At 36.5% G+C, this 23061-nt stretch overlaps 2 protein-coding genes across 2 annotated transcripts in view; one reads left to right on the forward strand and one right to left on the reverse strand.

The window, feature by feature from the left end:
• The window catches only part of LOC107756413 (rap guanine nucleotide exchange factor 3-like), a 41798-nt gene extending 30823 nt beyond the window's left edge, over window positions 1-10975 (forward strand). The window contains exons 13-28 of the mRNA XM_016573508.1: window positions 49-127; window positions 280-430; window positions 842-924; window positions 1323-1353; window positions 2657-2735; window positions 2909-3046; window positions 3197-3294; window positions 3714-3839; window positions 6228-6409; window positions 7196-7286; window positions 9101-9151; window positions 9237-9324; window positions 9433-9497; window positions 9592-9646; window positions 9728-9799; window positions 9917-10975. Coding sequence (XP_016428994.1) covers window positions 49-127; window positions 280-430; window positions 842-924; window positions 1323-1353; window positions 2657-2735; window positions 2909-3046; window positions 3197-3294; window positions 3714-3839; window positions 6228-6409; window positions 7196-7286; window positions 9101-9151; window positions 9237-9324; window positions 9433-9497; window positions 9592-9646; window positions 9728-9799; window positions 9917-10035 — 1508 coding nt within the window. The 3' untranslated portion in view covers window positions 10036-10975. The remainder of the gene's footprint in view (window positions 1-48; window positions 128-279; window positions 431-841; window positions 925-1322; window positions 1354-2656; window positions 2736-2908; window positions 3047-3196; window positions 3295-3713; window positions 3840-6227; window positions 6410-7195; window positions 7287-9100; window positions 9152-9236; window positions 9325-9432; window positions 9498-9591; window positions 9647-9727; window positions 9800-9916) is intronic.
• An 806-nt stretch (window positions 10976-11781) lies between these two features.
• itga5 (integrin, alpha 5 (fibronectin receptor, alpha polypeptide)) overlaps window positions 11782-23061 on the reverse strand; it is a 54506-nt gene continuing 43226 nt past the window's right edge. The window contains exons 23-31 of the mRNA XM_016573406.1: window positions 22759-22838; window positions 22181-22261; window positions 21945-22050; window positions 20955-21113; window positions 18955-19062; window positions 15625-15738; window positions 14969-15070; window positions 14730-14852; window positions 11782-13393 (exon numbers count right to left, since the gene is read on the reverse strand). Coding sequence (XP_016428892.1) covers window positions 13313-13393; window positions 14730-14852; window positions 14969-15070; window positions 15625-15738; window positions 18955-19062; window positions 20955-21113; window positions 21945-22050; window positions 22181-22261; window positions 22759-22838 — 954 coding nt within the window. The 3' untranslated portion in view covers window positions 11782-13312. The remainder of the gene's footprint in view (window positions 13394-14729; window positions 14853-14968; window positions 15071-15624; window positions 15739-18954; window positions 19063-20954; window positions 21114-21944; window positions 22051-22180; window positions 22262-22758; window positions 22839-23061) is intronic.

The raw sequence follows: 23061 nt of genomic DNA on the forward strand, positions 1-23061 counted from the left end.
ACAAGTCCTTGTTAATGACGTTTATGAGTCTGTCTTGTACATCTGCAGATCCCAGTGTGACTGACTTCCTCTTAACACATCCAGTCTTCATGCCCTGCAGTCAGCTCTGTGCAGCCCTCCAGCATCAATATCCTGCCACTACAGGAACTACTGATTTTCTACTTCATATTGATATTTCTCTGTTTTACTTGTTTTGTTACCAGTCTTTATGCTGAATTATCAAAGCTCTATCTGAAACAGTAAGTGAGTGTCTTTTTGATCCTTAACCTGTGTTTGCACCTACCAAGTGGAGCCATCAGAAGGTACAGACCTGGAGAAGGCAGCATATGCTCTCAACACCAAGCAGAAGGTTGTGAAACTGGTGGCTCACTGGGTGGCTCTGTACGGTCCGCTACTGCGGGACAATCCTGTGGCTTCTGAATTCCTAGAGGTGAAAATTAAATGCTGTAGTACTTCTTCAGTCGTAAAACATTTCAAATGTTTTATTATATGAAAACCCAGTACTTTGATGGCACTTTAGAGGTGAAAGTGGGACACTTTAAGCCTTAAAGACTGAATAAAATAAAATCAAAACTGACTTTTGTAAATGTAAAAATATTCATTTTGCATAGTCTAATGTTAATAATAAAAAAATGTAATATTATTATAACCTAACATGTATAATCCAATCAGATCCCAATTAATACATTTAAGTGCAACCCTACTATATTTTCCTTTGAATACTGTATGTATTTTTCTCAAAAAATGTGTCATATTATAAGTTAATTGCATTGTCAATGCTGTTGTCTTAAAATGTAATGCAAAAGTAAGATGATTTAAAATATCACTATTTTTGTGATAGAAATTCAGGGAAGCGGTGATGGCTGACTCGAGACTTTCCAGCATGCTCAGAGAACAGCTGAGGGACAGGAGAAAGACAAAAATGTAAGTAACACACTTGCCAATGTACATTTGTACACATACAAACATTTGCACATAAATATTTGGTCATAATGACCAAAATCAGGTCTCTTATACTATGCTTTGTGACCATGTGACTGATGGATATTGTTCAGCTGTACTTCAAAGTCAAGTCAAGTCAAGTAACCTACAAAGTTACTTTGCCAGTGTTTGCACAGTTACTGCACTTCACACTTTGAAGCATTTCCAGAATCAAACTGATGATATAATCAGAAGTCATAAAGTAATAAATACCATAAGTGATCTTTCTTTGACCTGCATTTATAAAGTCCACACCTTTTCTCTTGAGACTGATATACAAGCAATCAACCCACTTTACATAATCCTACATTCATAGCTGCTCCCTATTATACTCCTTACAGAACTGAGAATGGATGTCACACTCTGACGAAGGTAAGAGGCCCTTCTTTCTTAGTCTAATGGGAAACTTGCAGTGATAAGAGACCAACCAATAAATCCTACTTACTTTACGACACAGCATGATAAACAGACTGGCCGCTGGAAAAGTCAACATCTCTGAGGTCTTTAGACAAACCAAGAGAACTAAAGAAAAGTAAATCCCGTTCTGAGAGGCATACACGCATTGAAATGTACACTAAAAGTAGGTCAGTGTTATCCGTTGTCACATAAAACCCAGTCAAACGTTATATAGTGCGCCGTGTATTTGAGAACAGGTGTCTGACGATTACATATACGCACAGTACATAGTACAGTGCAACAGTTTTCCCTGTAACGTTACAGCTTTCCAACAGCGGCTTCCCCACTGATACAATTCAAGAAAAAAAGAATATCATATTTGACCTTAGTTGTGAATGTGAGTTTGCAGTCTGTATTGAATGTATTGCAAATGAAAGCCCGTGGGCCGCGAAATACTGGCTAGAAATGGTTTTCTATTTCAAATGAAGCTGCACATATAAACAAACATTCAACGCGACCAGCGTACTCTGATTCACGAACAAATTACTCTTATGAGCCGATTCATTTTAAGGAATCAACAACACGAAGCGGCAGCTGATCTGTTCTTTTACGAGTTTGCTTTTAGCCTGAATTCTTCAACGAACTGAATTGTTCTGAAAACACTAACTAATGCAAATTTTGCATCATTCCACAAAAGTTATTGATGTTTTATCGTTAATTAATGAATTCTCCTTCATATAAACGGTGGTGGGTTGCTGCATCTTTCAGCAACCCACCACAGTGGTGTTTTGTTGTTGAATAAATAAGTGTTTTGGAAAGAATCGGTTGAAGAATGATTCACCTATTCACTTGTTTCGTTCCTGAATGAATCTTCCTCGAACGAATCAGTTTAATCATTACGATTTGCCGCCAGCCTGCCACCTACTGGTGTAATGTAAACCTGCATAGACAGCCACTTATATGTACATGTATATATACACACAAAAAACAGAACAGAACTCTGTAGGAAACACTGTAGTGCAGTAATGCAAAACATACTGGTAGGAACTTTTTCAGATTTTTCTGAGAAGGCATCCTAAAAAAAATGGTTTTAAAATGGTTTCCTCACATTCTTGGAATAAGAAATGCACTTTTTTGCAGACAGAGAAAATTCATCATACCTAAGACCATCGATGCAGTCCATTTATTTCAGACACCCAGTCTGTCTACACATGTTGAAAACTGCCTTTTGGAAACCCTGCAAGCTCTAATATCCAATATGGTCATCTGTTTGTTTCAGCTAAACCAAAAGTTTGATTGGTTTTCTGCTTACGAAGAGCCAGTGGGGAAATTACGGTCGATTAAAGCTCAAGATAAAGGTTTGTATTTTTACTTCTGTGAGAGTTTTAATAACAACCTGTGTCACAAAGAAATTAAACCAAGGGCAGATAAAACAAGGATAATATCCCTGTGAAATTGTTCAAATTAATCAAAATAGACACCATGGAATGTACCTAATTAAATGTAAAATAGTCCAATTGTCCGTTTGCAGTATTGTATGAGATCTTTAAACCGGATCATAAGGCTGTCACTGTGATGCTGCCGGTCGATGCTTCAGTGAACGACATCTTGACTACGTTAGTGGATCCTGAGAGAGACTATGTGCTAGTCAAGATGAATTCCTCAGGAGGTAAGCTATGAGATTCAGAGTATTTGGGTTCAGAATTTCCTCTGAAGATCTTCTGACTGTGCCAGAACTGTTACAGCTTTAATATTAGATTATGTCCTACCTGATCAGATGTTTTATGTGATCAAAGTTTCTTCTGCTTGCCTCTTGCAGACAGGGTTCAGCTGAAGTTGGAGACCACGGCGGTCTCTGCCTCTTTAGGAGTGAATGAGAAGCTTTTCCTCTGCTCTGCCAGCCAAGTGAAACAACTGGTGAGAGATGCCAGCAGAATTATTGCTGTTTCATAGTAAAAGATCCCTAATGGCAGGGATTCTAGCCCTACAAGTCCGCTGTAAATATACATAATTGTGACATATTTATTGTTCTGCCTATTGAAATACTTAGCAATACTAGTTATAAAATGTTTTTGGATTTTTATCTTAGAACACTTTAAATAATGAGCTTATCACAGCAAATATTCAATTATTTATATTTAATTTACTGATTTATTTTTTATTCAATTTGATTAAAATATCATGTAATTATTGAATGAGACAAAATTTCAGTCATATAGTTTCAAATATAAAAGGTTACATTCTGCAGTTAGTTAATTAACAGAATGGTCAAATATTATGGTTCAGATTAAAGAGTCTCCTCTGGTGTGTGTGTGTGTGTGTGTTACCCCTGACAGACACCTGTGAAAGAGCAGCTGGGGCCAGAAAAGAGCACCATGGACTCTCTGGAGCAGATGTGCTCCAAGGACATGGCCAGCCAGCACACCAGCTACGACTGGGAGCTCTTCATGGCAATGCACGAGGTAACAGCCAAACCAGCACACAAATTTGTCTCCGTTTCATTATGATGTTTGATGGCAGTTATCACATCATCAAGGAGCATTAAACAAAAATGACTACATATTATATTAAAATGGGAGGATGATTTGCTATGTTGAAGGAATAGTTCACCCAAAAATCAAAGTTTTCTGACAGTTTACTCACGCTCAGTCCATCCAAGATGAAGATGCGTTTGTTTCTTTATCGGAACAGATTTGGAGGGATTTAGCATTACATTACTTGCTCACCAATGGATCCTATGCATTGAATGGGTGCCGTCAGAATGAGAGTCCAAACATCTGATAAGAGACTAAAGACTAAAATAGTGGCTAAAGTGTGGATTATTGTGATGTTTTTCTCAGCTGTTTGGACTGTCATTCTGATGGCACCCATTCACTGCAGAGGATCCACTGGTGAGCAAGTGATGTAATGCTAAACTTCTCCAAATCTGTTCCAATTAGGAAACAAACTCACCAACATCTTGGATGGGCTGATGGTGAGTAAATTTTCAGCAAATTAAAATTTTGGGGTGAATTATTTATTTAATCACCACCATCAATAATCACAATTAGAGCATCATAGCATATTAATGCTGTAAATATCAGCATGTACTTGGCATTTAAATAGAAATTGTCTCACACATTCAGGGACACAAACGTCACAGGATGTGATCAGTCATGTGTGCAGCATATCTGTTTGAGAATCAAACATGTCAGAGAGAATGAGTCAGTGAAATATTTTGCAGCCTACCTGTCTGAATCGCACGCCTGGCTGGGTAAATATTTGAAATATCTGACGTCAGCAATGTCGCCGACTCACAAATACCTGTAGAAGTGCATATAAGATGAATGCAAGTAGGAAGTGAAGTGGACGTGTGTCATTTCAGTGACTATTTGTCCATTCCAAGTTCACCTGAAAAAAGTACAGGGCAGATAAAAGCAACTCTGATCGTGAAAAGATATACTAATATAGTATGTATATATATATATATATATAAAAAAGGTTTATGAATGATTACTTGAAAAAAAAAATCTAATTATGAATCTGTTTTAATTTGTTGTTAAAAAAATGGGATATCATTACTGTACAAATGTTTGGAATAATTAAGATTTTTTTTATTGTTTTTGAAAGTATCTTATGCTCACCAAGACTGCATTTATTTGAAAAAAGACATTAACATTGTCAAATATTATTACATTTTCAAATAACTGTTGTCTATTTTAATATATTTTACAATGTTATTTATTCCTGTGATGGCAAAGCTGAATTTTCAGAATTATTGCTTCAGTCTTCAGTGTCACATGATCCTTCAGAAATCATTCTAATATGCTGATATGCTGCTCTAGAATCATTCCTTATTATTGGCAATACTGAAAACAGTTGTGCTGTGTAATATTTTTGTGCAAACTCTGATACAGGGTTCTTTGATCAATGGAAAGTTAAAAAGAACAGCATTTATTTTAGATAGAATTTTTTTGTAACAATCTAAACATTTTTAATGTCAGTTTTAATTAGTTTAGTGTGTTCCTGCTGAATAACGGTATTAATGAAGTTACAAATTAGTTAAGTAAAAATTATATATATATATATATATATATATAATACATAATTTTTTTGTATATAATATAAAATTAAGCACAACACAAAGTGGAGTAAAATCACTGTAACAGCAAAGACAATTTTTTTATATAAAAAGTCTAATATTTTTATTAATAATAATCTGAATAAACATTTGTTACCAAGCAATATCTCAGCTTGCCACATATACATATGGAATGTTTATCAACAAAATGTCAATATTTTCAAAAAATTCTATATGGACATGGTTAACGTTAGCTTGCTGTTCTACAGGTGGAGCTGGTCTACTATGTTTTGGGACGGGAAAAGTTCCTAGGAGCCACGACGGCTAACCTGGAGCGGTTTGTGCGTCGCTTCAACGAGATTCAGTACTGGGTGGTGACGGAGCTGTGTCTCTGTGAGGACTGATATGCTGCTCTAGAATCATTCCTTATTATTGGCAATACTGAAAACAGTTGTGCTGTGTAATATTTTTGTGCAAACTCTGATACAGGGTTCTTTGATCAATGGAAAGTTAAAAAGAACAGCATTTATTTTAGATAGAATTTTTTTGTAACAATCTAAACATTTTTAATGTCAGTTTTAATTAGTTTAGTGTGTTCCTGCTGAATAACGGTATTAATGAAGTTACAAATTAGTTAAGTAAAAATTATATATATATATATATATATATATAATACATAATTTTTGTGTGTGTGTGTCCACATATACATATGGAATGTTTATCAACAAAATGTCAATATTTTCAAAAAATTCTATATGGACATGGTTAACGTTAGCTTGCTGTTCTACAGGTGGAGCTGGTCTACTATGTTTTGGGACGGGAAAAGTTCCTAGGAGCCACGACGGCTAACCTGGAGCGGTTTGTGCGTCGCTTCAACGAGATTCAGTACTGGGTGGTGACGGAGCTGTGTCTCTGTGAGGACCTGGTCAAGAGAGCCATTCTGCTCAAGAAGTTCATCAAGATGGCTGTTGTGTGAGTACAAAATCAATGCTCAAGACTCAGGCTGTTAGCTGCCATACGATACAACATACATACAGTACTTTATAGTGGAGGAGATTCCACATCTGTCAGTGGTTTAATCACTAATGCTTTTACACTAGTCTTCCTTTATGTCACACTTTCCTTTAACTCCACCTTTACAACATCAACATGACTCACCGTAACCACCCGACCCACTAAGACTAATAATCACATAATTTTTAAACAAACTTTGTTTTGCAGCTTTACAGTTATGTAGACACTTACACAGTAGAATATGTACAAAATATCCCAATAAATGTTACAAGTATATGCTGAAAAAAGTTAGTATATACTGAAAAAAAATTACTTTTGAAGTAGAAAATGTTTTTTTTTTTTCATGTAAAACATACTCCAATAATCTTTTTTTTTTAACAGCATAAATTATGTGGCTGGATTTTTTTTGTTCATTATTGCAGCAGGATGTAATCATTTTTTAACAATAATTTGTTGTGTTAACATAGAAAATGACCCAACCTGCATTGTAAAGTCTGAAGAAATTATTTGAATGTAAAAAACTTGTTAAATCATGTAAAATCATGACCATTTTTATAGTGCGTGTCCATTTTTGACCACTAGGGGGAGAGAAAATGTACCACTGGCATGCTGTCTTATTTACAGATATTACTATGTCATATCAAAAATACCACCAATAGTTTACTAAATGAATGAAATGAATAGATTTGACTTGTTTGCTTTAGGGAGTACGAGCTCATGGGCATCTGATTTGATGTATTTCAGTTTTAAAGAGCAGAAGAACCTGAACTCGTTTTTCGCAGTGATGTTCGGGCTCAGTAACAGTGCTGTGCAGAGGCTCAATAAAACATGGGAGGTAAGGACAACTATATACTCTCGGTCTAGTCTAAATAAGCTTTTGCTGTTTTATTTCTGTGTAAAATACCAAAATCAAACTTCTTTCAAGACCTCTAACACATATCAAATGACCTTACATTAACTTTGTCGCAAAATATAACTATATTATCGGCCAGCTCTTTATATAAAGCTGTATATAAAAGTATGTCCAGCTTTATCCATATATAGCAAATCTCATCTGCTTGATTGCTTGTATCATCGCAAAATGTAAACTATATTATCGGCCAGCTCTAATCTGCTAAATGTGACTATAGGGCATGAAGATATTATAAACATTAACCCCTTAACTGTCACCGTCCCACCTGTGGGACGCTTGGCACTCTTTTTTTGCCGCCGCAAGACTGCCTTTCTTCGGCCCATCCTGCTCCATATTGGAGAACAAAAGTGATTGATGGAATCCATGATCACCCTATGTGTGGTTAATTGGTGTAAATTCTCACAAATTTCCTTTAGTCAGTGCTGCGTGGACTGTGCAAAGCCGAGCACTGGCTGGGAAAATGCTGACAAGGGACAGTTACCTTTTGATGCCTTATCAGAAGTGTTCTGATCTGTCTGCTGTGACTAATATGTGCCGTATCTGACACACTACACCATGAGCAAAGAATTTCACTTCAGTGCTGCTGGCATTAACTGTTAAAAATGTATACCATGACAATGTTGCTTTTGATGACAGCTCTGTACCTCTTCGCCACGTTCTGTCTGAACAAGCAACATTGGCTTGGGCTGTTTTTAGAAGCATGATGTGGTGTAAAGAAGTTGTTTTAGGGACAAAAACCTGAACAGTGTCCGTAAATAAACATTATATAGACATTATGACTGACAGTTGACTCTGGACCATTGAATTATTGAAAATTAATGCACATAAATGCAGTGATTTTAGGGCATGAAGATATTATAAACATTAACCCCTTAACTGTCACCGTCCCACCTGTGGGACGCTTGGCACTCTTTTTTTGTTGTCCTGTTTCTCTATCAAATCTTTTAGTAATCATCATACAATCAACTTCAAATTTGGAACATAGCTTATTTAGACATAAGACTTTAATTTTATACCAATTTTAGAGTAAAACCTGTTATGTAAAATATTTATTATATATAAAATAAAATATATAGTGTTATAATATAGTGCATTTTCTTTACAGTAAATTTAAACTACCATAACATTTTGATACTTTAATTTTTTTAATTCCACTTTTGCCATAATCTGCTGATTTCCTTCTTTAAAAAGAGACCAAACTTATGTCTGTATTACAAAGTGTTCATAAATTACAACAATTTAAGTTTGGATAGTGCACCTGCATGCCTATTTTAAAAAATGGGGGGTGACAGTTAAGGGGTTGGAATAGTTCACCCAAAAATTTAAATTAGCTTTAAAATCACTCACCCTAAGGCCATCACAATGTAGATGAGTTTGTTTCTTCATCAGAACAGATTTGATTAAATTTAGCATTATTTCACTTGCTCACCAAAGGGTCCTCTGTAGTAAATGGGTGCCGTCAGAATGAGAGTCCAAAAAGCTGATAGAAACATCACAATAATTCACACGACTTCAGTTTATCAATTAAAGTGTTGTGAAATGCTGCATGTTTGTAAAAAAAAAAAAATATTATTATTACAGCATTTTAACTTTAAACCGTCACTTCTTGTCAAAATACCAGTCCATAATCTAGATTAATGCTACATTTTGGGTTACCTATTCATTTAACATCATGATTTTCTGTAAAGCTGCTTCAAAACAATGTGTATATAAATAAATTTGACTTGACTTGACAGAGACTTCCAAACAAAACCAAGAGGATCTACTGTGCGTATGAAAGACTGATGGTAAGAGCAAATATATCTGCTCGCTTTTTACAGGGATTTGTTATGTCTAGGTACTATATGAGAAGTAATCATCTCTTTGTTGTAGGATCCATCTCGTAACCACAGGGCCTACAGACTGGCTGTAGCCAAACTCAGCCCTCCATACATTCCCTTCATGCCTCTACTGCTTAAAGGTAAAGTTTACTACTGAATCCAGTTGACATTATTTACTATTTATGTCATGATTTGGTGGATATAAGTTTAATCAACTTAATCTATCACTTACTCATTTGTCTGTGTAGATATGACATTTATCCATGAGGGAAACAAGAACTACACTGATAAACTGGTCAACTTTGAGAAAATGGTGCGAGTATTGCTTTGATTTTAAATGTTGCATTAAATTTAAACTCTACACCTTAGACAACACATTTAATATATGCTTTTTACCTTATTTTCAGCACATGATTGCCAGAACAGTGAAGACAGTTCGACAGTGTCGAAGTCAACCTTACGGTATAGCTCCCCCTAGTGGTGTGGATCACAGGAAACCAAAGTGTTAAAGGGGAGATATTCTGTCTTTTTGTGCTTTTGCAGTGCCTTCATCTCCACAGAAAGGCTTGACAGAAAGAATGTTCTTGGATGCCCAAGCTATTCGATTATCAACATGTATGTTATTCTTTTTTTTTTCCTCTATATGATATATAATGCGAAAACGTGGAATAAATCAGCATGAGTGTGTTGTTGCAATTCAGCATTGATGTTTCACTCACTCATATCTTGCAGATTCAGACCAGTCCCTGACCCTGCGCAGTGCAGCCAACATAAGACAGTACATCCAGAACCTCAAAGTGATCGACAATCAGAAGAAACTAACTCAGCTCTCCAGAGCCATAGAGCGCTGAGCCGCCGCAAGACTGCCTTTCTTCGGCCCATCCTGCTCCATATTGGAGAACAAAAGTGATTGATGGAATCCATGATCACCCTATGTGTGGTTAATTGGTGTAAATTCTCACAAATTTCCTTTAGTCAGTGCTGCGTGGACTGTGCAAAGCCGAGCACTGGCTGGGAAAATGCTGACAAGGGACAGTTACCTTTTGATGCCTTATCAGAAGTGTTCTGATCTGTCTGCTGTGACTAATATGTGCCGTATCTGACACACTACACCATGAGCAAAGAATTTCACTTCAGTGCTGCTGGCATTAACTGTTAAAAATGTATACCATGACAATGTTGCTTTTGATGACAGCTCTGTACCTCTTCGCCACGTTCTGTCTGAACAAGCAACATTGGCTTGGGCTGTTTTTAGAAGCATGATGTGGTGTAAAGAAGTTGTTTTAGGGACAAAAACCTGAACAGTGTCCGTAAATAAACATTATATAGACATTATGACTGACAGTTGACTCTGGACCATTGAATTATTGAAAATTAATGCACATAAATGCAGTGATTTTAATAAATCTATGGTCTATCAGCACTTATTCCTTATTTAACAGTATTCTGGCCCGTTTTGAATATTAACTTTAGAATTTCATTGTGAGCAAGCACTGGAGAACAACAGATTGTTACTAGCTGCTGTATATAAAAGCCAAATACCACTAAGCTAAACCAGTTAAATACTATGAAAAGAGCACAGTTTTGTAGGATTTTTATATAAAAGTATATACCTTATGCATTTTTTTTTTCTTAATGAAGTGTTTATTTTTATATAAATAAATTATTGAACATTTGTGGTGCTATTTCTTTTTTGGTTTCAAATTATTTATCCACTTAGTATCTCTTATTCTAATTTTTTCTCCAAAAAATTATCTCCCAAAAAAACAACAACAATTCAACCATAAGTTGTAAAAAAAAAAAAAAAAACGGAAAGATTTATTTTAAAAAGCAAAGTGTAAATACAAATAATTACTTGAACATCCCTCTGATTCTCCCCAATATGGGGCGATGAAATACGTCAAATCAGTATCAGCTGAAAATTACAATAATCTCCTCGCCAAACATATTTACAACTTAAAACAAAATCATAAATGGGGATTTGGGGCAGTTTAAAAAAAAATGAAGACATACCCAGTGTTTCCTCCCGCTTAAAATACAAAAATCTCAAAACTAAAATCTAACTTTTGGAGGAATAAATAATTTCTACAAAAGAGATTCAAAACATTACTACGGATTCAAGTGGAGTATGTATCAGTTATTTGATTTTGTACCAATTCGAACAACCACAATTAATTAGTAAACCCTGCACATACGTACAATATGACAGACAAAACATGTCTTAAATTACATGGTTTCGATTCGACAAAAGATTATTGGACCTTTTTGGCAATTGAGTCATGTTTCTGTATTTTTTAGACTACAGCATTACGCTGCTTTTTAAATTATCTAAACATCTGGGCTAATTTCAACCCTCAAACTGGGTGTTGTCTTCAAATAATCCTTATTTCTGAGAACTTCACTAAAATAAAGTATTAATATGCACATGACAATTTTTGTTTTTTTTAGAAATGGCCTTTGTACACAGCCAGCCTTATACTCTTCTAGGTTAAAAAATCTGTCATCCCTAAAATGCGTTGCACAAATTCGAACATCTGGGTTGTGCTGTTATCCTTATTTCTGAGAACTTCACTAAAATAAAGTATTAATATGCACATGACAAAAAAAAGTTGAAAACAAAATACAACAATATTGCACTTCCATACTGATTTCCTACACATCCCACAGTTCCAGCTGCTTTCCCTTTCTAGGTGGCTCACTGAAACAGGAGTTTCACGATGGGTGATTGCCGTTACATCCTGTCTGATTCGGCCACTTCAGCACCATGATGTACGGAGGCATTTCTACACTGACTGTGGCACTCCATAACACCAAAAAAAACTCTCATATCTTCACATCCAATCGCACACAAGCAGATGATCACAAAAACACGCATACGAAAAAGACAAAACAAAAAGTATACAGGTGTATTTCAACATTCAGTGGATGGATGAGGCATGCTGCCTTGGAAGAGGTTTGCTTTCAGTCTGAGAGTCCGTTCATTTTGCACCGACAAATGGACTTTGCAGAAATCTCCTTCTAAGCCCACAGTGGTTCTCTGTTCACCCACAGAAATTTGGAGGGACGACCCTTCCGCTCTTTGACCCAAGAGTCTGTTAGCGTAACGGCAAAGCACAGCTCTGCTTCAAGGCATCGGCGAGGTTTCACAGACTCGGAGCTGATCCAGTTGAGTCCCAGATGACTTTTAAGGCAACGTTGTCGCTTGTTACTACTACGATAACAGGACAGAAATGGCTGACATTCAGTAGGGAAGAACGATCGCCTTCCGCGAAGGATCCTGACAATGTTTTCCGCAGAAATTTTTCCACGGCATCACCTGAGAGTGAAACCAACCTGGCTTGCTTTCTTCGAAAGACACAAAGGAGACTGAGCTGAAAACATCTCATTTGAAGTGAAAACCCATTCTATTAGAAAGCACAAAACAAAAAAACATTTAAAACATCTTCATAAAAAGAAAAAGAAAAAAGACAGCAGGAAACTGGAGATGAGGGTCCACGGTGAGGTATCCGACTACCTCATTTTCACTCGCAAAGCACAATAAATGAGCAAAACCTGTATCAATATCTTTGGTTGGTTGTGAAATACTGCATAGAAGATTTTTTTTGTGTAAACCTACACGCTAAAAATGTAAAATGCTATACTGCAGATGCTGTTTAACCATCTGAAACACATGAGCAGCTGCGGACTAAGAAGAAAAAACTGAAAGAAACTTAAAAATTCAAACATCATAAATGTTACTCTTAATATTAGTGCAGATTGTGTCGGTCTTGGGCAAAATCCGTAGATTTGCTGCCATTTTTTCCTTTAGCAGGTTGCCAGGCAAGACAAGTGATCCTGAGCTTTGGTTAAGATCTGTTTGTGAGTGGTAGGCTATAGGTGGTGGTTAAACCCACATCAAGCAAAAACGATAACATAAAAGAAACAATGTCAACATTCATTTGGCTTTAAGTCCTCAGGGTCTCGTGATCTAGTGCAGTACAGTGAAGATCCAGTGATCTTTCCTCCGTATTCCTTTACTGCAGTCTAGTCTTTGTTTGTTTGTTTTTTAAACAGCAAGTAACCTCTCTTTGGATGGCCTCTGGTTAAGAACATTCTTCGGGACGTGTTTTCTGAATGCTCTTGTGTAGTTTAGGCCTCGGATGCAGCCTGAGGTTTGAGCTGGGCTTTTTCCATGGCCGTGCCGTACGGAGTTCTCTTGAAGAAGCCGAGCTACAGGAAGCAAGAAGAGAAGGAGATCAATTTACGATTGGTTACAAGATATTCCTATGGTGATAAATAAGAATTAATTTACAACCTAGCCAAACAAAGAAGCATAAGTAGTAGTTACAAATTTTTGCCAAATGTAAAGGATAAGATTTAGATTACAATTAGTTACTAGCTTGCTCGACTACAAAGTATTGTTTACGAAGGATAAGTATTAGTTTACGATTAGTTACAACCTGACTTTGTTTCTCTTGTGTTATTATTATATTTACTTTTTTATTATTATTAGGGCGGAGACCCTGTTTTAATTGTTTAGTTGTGCTGATTTTTTTTTTTTTTACTATTTTTGAATCTGTACAGCACTTTGGTCAGCCATGTGGCTGTTTTGTATATGCTATATAAATAAATTGAAACTTGAAACTTGAAGATAACTAGTCTGACTACAATAGATAAGAATTAGTTTACAATCAGTAACAAGCTAGTCTAGCGATAAGGGATCTGGTTTAGTTAATGATTAGCTAAAAGTTAGCCCCATTATGAAAGAATTATTCATGGTTAGTTAACTCAACTATGAAGAAGAATTTGTTTATTATTTACAGTATGGTCTGAAGAAGAATATGATTTATTATACTTATGATCAGCATGTGATTAGATGGCGCATAACATTTAGTTTACAAGTAGTTACTAACTTTCAAAGATTCTGATTTATTAATTAAAATTGTTAATGATTGTCAACAGGTCAACCAGTCCGGCAATAATGGATAAGAATTAGGTCCTGTCCACACGAACGCGGCTATTTTTCTACGCGGTTAGGCCGTTCGTCCACACGCAAACGCAGCACCAGTTCACTGAAACCGAACATTTTTGAAAACGCCTGCCAGGGTGAAGATTTTCAAAAACTCCGGTTGCAGTGTTGTCGTGTAGACAGCGAAACCGGAGTTTTTGGCTTGTGACGTCTGCGCCTGCGCTGTTATCTCCACCTACTGGAGACTTTTTCAGGCTTCTGATTGGCCAACATGGCTTTACGGTTGAGATTATATCGCCACCTGTTGGTTTGGCATGCACTTGACAGTGCTTCATAGCATGCGTTTGCGTTTTCATGTGGATGGAGATTTTTTTTTTAAACGGAAGAAGGAAAAATGCCCATGTACGTGTGGACATGGCCTTAGTTTACAATTAGTAACAAGCTACTTCCAGGATAAGATTTAGTTATGATTAGCTACTAGTTACTTTACTGATGGTTGCAAGCTTGTCTGACTACAAAGGAAAATCATTTGTTCATGATTAGCTAGTCCAACTAGATCATCAAGCCTGACTAGAAATCAAAATGGCAGACAGTGACCTTGTAGAGGACGTAGATCAGCAGTGCGAGCAGCAGAAGACCGGCCAGAATAGCCAGAATGATGATCCACAGAGGAACAGCATACGTACTGTCTGGCTTATTCCAGACCACAGGAGTGACCATCTACAGGTAACAGACAGAAGATGAAGATCGGTGGATGAATGAACTAATACAAACTAACTAGATTATGTCTAGTGGCGAACATGAATTCGATTAGATGAGTTAGGTATGAAGTTTACCTTTTTAGCACCACTAGGAGTCACTTTTGGCAAAATGGCATATGGCATCTTTTCCACTTTGTAACTAGCAAGGCACTCCAGAATAAAGTTTTTATAAGGATTCTGCAAATAAAGAACATCAATAACAGAAAGAAGGTCAAATAAATGTCTAAGTGCTATAGTAAAAAGTTAAATAAATAACATGTAAAACTGGCTGTGCATTAGAATGTGACTGGTGGTTCTGAACTGAATAGGCTTTCTATGTAACAATCTCACATGCATCCAGATGGGGGCAGTATGGTTTCACTGAATCCCAGTGTTTCAACCCCTCTAACATTCCAATCCGCTGAGCTCTCAGAGTTTCTCCTAATGTATTTTCAATGCACTCACTTATAAGCTTTGTATTGGCTAGAACTGCAGAGAGCATGTAAGGCGTCTCTCAAAAGAGCTCCTGTTTGGATATATCATCTGACTCTCTTTAACATACATTTACAAACTCTGTTAGCTCACTTAGTAGTGACCACGCCACACACAGCCACGCTTTTCATTAAAAACTCTGGAGTCTGAATTTTGGCTGTATGAAAGCTTGTACAAGCCACGCTTTGCATTTATTGCAGTATTAGTAATAATCTAGAGACGACAGCTTTGGACTGCTGGCACCAAGGTTTTCCACTCACCTCCATGAATGTTTCTGCCCAGATCCGTGAGCGAACATGCAGTATGGCACTAGTCCCTCTCTCCAGCAGGCCAACGTTACACTTTAGAGTCCAGCAATCCACACTGGAGCAAGACTAAGATATCAAAAAATAAATAAATAAAATAAAATAGAGAGAGAGTTAATAATGATCAGTTTATAGAATCAACATAATGAAATTTACAGAAGTATTTCATCACACTGCATGTTAGCACCTGCCATAACTCATTACAAACCCTTCATAACAGCAGTCATTTAAATAAATAACACTGAAATGTAATGATGCCATAAACGATGTGCTCTTTAAACAAACACAGACCATGTGAATTAAATTTCCAGGCAGAAATAAATAAAATCACCATAAAAGCATGCCTGCCTGTCATGTGGGACACAAGCATTAATTAAAAACCCAAAAATAATTATGAATGTGAAGATCCGGATGGAGAGATGGGACCATGAGACAGACATTCACGTCATGAGCCAATGACGATGAAAAAAGACCTAATGTTAACGTCTTGTGCATCGACTGCTTTAAATTTGTGGGAATTCACTGGTAGAGTCACAGGACTGTAAAATCTTGCCTACAGTTGCCTAAAGCCAAATTCCGACGCAACATCTGACGCAATAACATTTAGCTCACTGGTTTTTACAAGCTGTACATTACCACATTCGTCATCGGATCCTTGTAACGTGACATTCGTTTCATTAGGAGTGTGAGGAAATAATGATCACAGAACATACAAATTTCCATATAGTGGTACATGGACCACTTCTACGTTTGGGGTTTGCACACACACACACACACACACATATATTTGTGTGTGTATATATATATGCACACACTACTAAAAGTTTTTGTTCAAATTTTCTAAGAAAAAATATATATGTATTTTTTATAAGCAAAAAAATAATGACTATCATACATTTTTACCATGATTTACAGAAGACACCCACTAAAATGTCATTCAGTGTAACAATAGTATATATATCAAAAAATCTTGTCAGGCATACTTAGAATCAGAATCATTAGATGACATTAAAAGACTCCCCCAAAAACTAATCATAATTTAAACCTTTAACAATCTTTGCCACTATCCTTCAAACCACTTGATTTTACCCATTTGTCAGCAAGAAGTTTTTGATCATTTAAAATATAATAAAATTTATTATGATGACTTATTCTTTTATGTATTTTAAAAATTACATGTCAGAATAAGTATGTTGTTTCAAATTTTTACATACATATGTTACGTTGAATGATGATGGAACATTTCACCCATATTTTCACGTTATTTTCACAAAAGTTATTTGAAACATTAATGCAGACACTAACTTGTGTTTTTGTTTTCTAATCAATTTAATTTGAAACGGACACCAAAATAGTCTAATTGAAATATAAAATTTAAATTAGATTTATTTATAATACATGTTTTAATGTAAATACTCATTAAATATTATGTGCTCATTAAGTATTCATTAAATATTACTGAATGATATCTGAATGGTTAAAACAAGAATAAAACTATTTGCCAATAATGTAATGTAATGTAATGTAATGTAATATAATAATAGACAGGCTTGGTCAAGTTTGCTTCAAGTACATTTTTATCTTGTAGTATACCAGCTATTTATCATCTTATCCAAACCTAGGTTGGCATCCTACAACACATCTTCACTGTTCACTAAGTCATGTCAACAAAGACTCCTGTTCTCCCTCATAAAAATAAGCACAAGGGAGCAGGCCAAAGAAATAAATGGGCCTCTAGGAACACGTCATCAAGCAAGAGATGATAAATGTGGGCGACTGAACACAACAAGCGACAAAGCCAAAATTCATTTGGTCAGGTACAGAGCAAGGATGAGAGCTACCTACAGCTGGACGACACAATCAGCTGCTGTCTGAGAGAAGTGCTAGCTGAAGAGGTTAATGACGCAGAGAAGAACGGGAAATTAGAGGGTAGAGCAAGGACATTTCAGCAGACCCATCACTTTGGAGAGTAATGAGGTCATTAATGTTCTATCACATGGTCACGCACATACGCAAGCACACAAACACACACACACACATACACCTAAACCAACCAAGCAAAACATCTTGAATGGCAGCCAATCAGTCACAGCAGATCTTTGACCCTGTATGACTTGACCTTCTGAGTTACAACACTAGTGAACGAAAGGTCTTATGCCATCTGAGGTCATGAGAACGCTGAATTAGATGTGTTTGTTCAACATTTGCATTTTACCCAACACAAATGACTCATGTTGACCTTCCAGTACTCAGTAAATGCATTCCAAAACCTAGTGAGCAGCCTACCTAGACCTAGAGTTTTTAAGGCATCATCAGCAGGCAAGGCATTCTGGATGCAAAGCCTGTTCCAAAAGGTACCCATCATAATTATTCAGTTTTGGCCAAATTCAAAGGCAGCATCGTGTGTGTCCTTCAAGGTGAATGTAATCCCAGAATGCATTTGTGTCCAAATTTTACCACCATTTTGGATTATAAACAGATTTAATTCAACTTTTTCATTCCCCCTGAGAAACTTTGCATTCATTCTGAAACTTTTGCGTTCCCAGAAGAAGCTTTGTTTGCTCACAAAAGTTTGAAATATAGTTTCATATCATTTGTTTGCTCACAAAAGTTTCTCAGGGGAACGCAAAACTTTTGTAAGAAAGTGCAAAAGTAATGAAATATAGCTTTTCCTCCCATATTAATTACATCACCAGTTTTTGAAACAGAAGTGAGTGAAAGCAAAAGCATTGAATTTTTTTTATCTAAATTTTTTCCATTTTAACCAATATTTGTGTGGGCTACGTATGGTTTTGCACATTAGAGTTTCCCCCTTAGCTGAAAAGACCCACTTAAACCAACCTAGGCTGGTTTGCTGGTCTTAGCTGCTTTAAGACGGTCTCTCAGCACGGCCGAGTTGGTGTTAACTGGCCGGCCAGCTGGTCTTTCAGTCTAACCATCTGAAAAGTGTCCAAAACCACTCTAAAACCAGCCAACAGACCAGCCTGACCAAGCTAGTTGACCAGCAAACCAGTTATGCTAGTTTAAGATGTTTTTAGCAGGGTTTTTCACTTAGCAACATGGTAACCTCAAACTTTATTGGAATCAATGCGTGCTAATTGGGTTATTTGAGATGCTGCCTGTGTAGAGTTTTCTAAATCACTCACTTATGAGGTTTCATTTCATTTGTCCCTATGTAGGCAGCTCATTAGGTCTCTGAACAGAGCAAATGTTTCGCTCACTTTCTTTGTGCATTTTGACTTCCTTTCATAACCTTTTCCCCCCTTCACTTTAAAGAAATCTCACCAGATTGGTCAGCTGAGACAGCTCGCCCTTGTGCGCTTCCCTCTTCTCAATGTGGTGTTTGTGTACCGCATCTCGTAAAGGAGGCTGGTCGGTAGAAGACTGCTGGAGCTACAGAGAGAGAGAGGAAAAGGGAATAGAACATTAAGTGGAAACTCACCGCCCTTTTGGACATTGTAAACTCTGACATCACGGTTCAGTCTGTACTGACGCCCTCTGACTCAACACCGACATTGAGCCGTGAGCTCAACGGGAGGGATACATCATGTGGGACACAAGGGGCATTTTGCAACAGATTTACCGCATCTCGTAAAGGAGGCTGCTCGGTAGAAGACTGCTGGAGCTACAGAGAGAGAGGGGAAAAGGGAACAGAACATTAAGTGGAAACTCACCGCCCTTTTGGACATTGTAAACTCTGACATCACGGTTCAGTCTGTACTGACGCCCTCTGACTCAACACCGACATTGAGCCGTGAGCTCAACGGGAGGGATACATCATGTGGGACACAAGGGGCATTTTGCAACAGATTTCCGAATTTTACTCAACTTCTCCATTGTGCAGAGCAATACAATCCTCAAAACCAAGAAACACACCCTAAACGGCATGAGAACCTGAACAAACAACCACTTTGGGGAGAAATTCTGCACAATCCCAGATGTAACAGCAGTTTTGTGTTACGAATCATCCAGATTGGTGAGGCTGTCCATCAGATGGCCCAAAAGAGAGAGACAGAGGTATACAAACCACTATAACCTATAGAATAATCATTAGATTTTATAAGATTCATTATTCTTTTATAACACATGACCCACACTTTTTTCATATCATTTGTATAACCCTAGAGTGAGACAGAGAAAGATGCTGTAGAGGGGTCTTTCAAAAAGAGCTCTGATTGAGCTGATGGCTGTGTTTATATAGACAGCAGTGGGACGTGAAGCATGAAGGGAAGCAGAGTGAGATGAGAGGATCAAAGGCTGGTTTAAGGCCATTGGGTGGGGCTGTATGAGTGACAGGGTGGGCTCTAAGAAAGGACATATTAGGTAATATGGATGGATGGGTGGTGTGTGCATGTGTTGGGCATATGTATTTGACTGTACGGGACAAACTGGGTGTTACTAACAGTGCATGTCCCTTAAGTTTAAATTTAGCTTGTCATCAACAAGCTCTGCTGCTTTTAAGAGTTCATGATGTTCTGATGCACATCTGTTCTCTCCTCACATGACTGCGTGTGACTCTCCCATCTCTAATGTCTTTACAGCAGAAATTACAACAGTTTCACATCCCTATAAGAATACATTTCAAATGACCCATCAAGAATATGTCCGGGTCATATTTCAGCTATACGTTTTTAATGAAGAAAACTAAGCATATTTTAATTCAATCAAAGCTTTTTACATGACGTTATTTTCATTACAACTAGGCACATTTTCTCTTCAAATTGTCATTATTATAATGTGCTCGGACATTTTAATGTAATTGTCATTATTCTCAATTATATATTTAAAATATTGGGAATGATATATATATATATATATATATATATATATTAGCAAAAACAAATACTACCATGGTATATAAATACTTACAAAATAGGATAGATAGATATAAACTTATTTGGTTCAGATAGATAGATAGATAGATAGATAGATAGATTAAAATTTAAATATTTAATTAAAATAATGTCACTACTGTGTAACTAAAAATAAGCTTCTTTTATTTTGAATAAAAATACATTAATAATAACTTTTTATTTGAGATATTATTATGATATTTATATAGTATTATACATTATATCAAATTAAAGTAAAATCTGTTTTCTTCCTTTTTTTCATTATGGGTGAAATATGACCCAGGCAAGTTCACCCATAAACGGTGCTTTAAAAGAAAAGCCTGACAGATCAAAGTCGTGAACATAATGACAGAAATCACCCAAGTCTTAATTATTTTGTCAGTTCGTACCCTGATTAAATCTCTGCCCTGCAGTTAACCTACAGCTTCTTACCTTGAGGTTCAGGGGGTTGACTATGTTGTGGGTGGTGCAGTTAACAGGGCCCTCCGTCGTGACCTCCAGCGGGTAAATGAACCTGTTACTTTGAAGCCTCATGGGGCATTTGAGCTGCAGTAGAGTGTGACTGATGCGGCTCGGCCCGTTGTTCACCAACTGAGAAAGAGAAACGGACAGAGAAAGAGAGATATGAGTCAAGTGTATGTTATGTCATAATCCTCTCAACCACTTCAGTTTAAAAACAAGGCTGCTGCTTTGTCATTTTCACGATTACATCATATGCCATCACAACCACAAGATTAAGTTGTGCTGCTAAAGCAACTCCACAGGTGTTTCTGTACTTTCTGGTCATCATAAAAGGATGGCTTGATGCCTTGTGCTATTTCAGGACCTCTGTGTAGCTTTTGGAGATTCTCCATGACAACCTCTCCATGTGCAAGTTTTGCGTGACTCATCAGCAAAACCCTAACAGAAAGTATGTGTCATATAAAGAAACCAAACTGCAAGCAGCAATTAGCGGAACTGACCGACATGAAATGGACTTAGTGACTTCTGTGTTCATTTCATTTCATAAAATTTAAATTAAATTAAAAAGATCTCTGATTGTACAATCACAAATTGCATACGAACACGTTTTCAATGAAGAAACAACATTTGACTGTCTATGGTGTTGCATTGACAGTCTTTTTTATTTATATACATTTTATTTTTGCTTGTAAAAGGATTAAGAATGAATGAATGAATGAATGAATTTTTTAACGAGGAGTTCATGAAAAAGTTTTACTAAAATTATTTGAAGTCTCTAGCTCAAAAAAAAGCTGGCAGGGCTAACATTTAAAACACTGCAAATTTAACTGCTAGTTGCTAGGCAAAACCATACATCCCATAATTACACCACAGGAATATATAGCTTTTACTATGGATTCCTATCAATGACCGTCCTCTCTGACTTCAAGTCCAACTGAACAACTCAGACAAGGTCTTTACCTCGTAAGTGTGCTGGACGGAGGGTCCGACATCCTGTTCAACCATCACATTCTTGGTCAACTTCCAGTTCGGTGGAGGAAAGAAGACCTTGTCTGGTCGGGAGACACTGTAAAATGAGAGATAAAGAGAGACGGGAAAATGAAAAGTGAAGGAACAGGGAGAGCTTCCTAGTGAGAGTTCCAGAAGAGCTGTGGTCTTGTGAAGTGCTTATAAATGGGTTCTGCATGAGAACTCACCCCTGTAGAATAACATCAGACCGGACCACCACCTCCAACTTGTAGGGAACCACTTCACTCTGGGAGTTATTCTCATTCTTACTGCAGATGGAGAGATGGAGAACTTATTAAAGAGCATACTAAAGCCTCTTTAAGGGCATGTGCAACTAACCTAACCATATATTTATAAGATGCATGAAATATCAGGGACCACAATAGTCTCACTTATAATTAAAAATGTATATGATGGCCAATATGAAATACATATTTAAATAAATAAATCATTCAATTTTGTATAGGCAATCATATATTTTTTTTAAATATCAATAAAAAAAAGTTTATTTCTTTATATAAGATTTCCTTTTTATATATTTCTTTATACATTTCTTATTTATAAATAAGAAAAAAAATCCCAATTCAAACAATGATATGTTTTCTATGCAAAAGTACTTAACAGTTATTTATGTTTGCTACAGTATAGTTTAACTGTCTATAGATAGTGTGAATGTTTATTTTTAAAGACACTTAGGTAAAACACCATAAAACAAAATAAAACAAAAACACATTAAAGCTGTGTGCACTGGTTTCAAGTTTCATACCTACGTATCTGTAGGTCAAACTGCACAAATTTGTGTGTGTCCTTGAGACGTGGTACTGTGAATCGCAGTCCAGCCCATAACTGAAAATATAACAAAATAATTTATTTAAAATAATTCCAAACTCACTTCCTAGAAATACATATGTATGGATATTTCATTCATTCATTCAAACACCCCCAAAATGACAGAAATACAAACAATTTCTCATAAAGGAGCCAACAATATTAGCAATGCCACAATACTGAAAATTCAGCTTTCCAAGAATTACATCAGAGAATTCTCTACAACACACCAATCCCCCAT

This window comes from Sinocyclocheilus rhinocerous, unplaced genomic scaffold, assembly GCF_001515625.1.
Source record: "Sinocyclocheilus rhinocerous isolate Xijiao unplaced genomic scaffold, SAMN03320098_v1.1 scaffold712, whole genome shotgun sequence".
Classification (NCBI taxonomy): Eukaryota; Metazoa; Chordata; class Actinopteri; order Cypriniformes; family Cyprinidae; genus Sinocyclocheilus; species Sinocyclocheilus rhinocerous.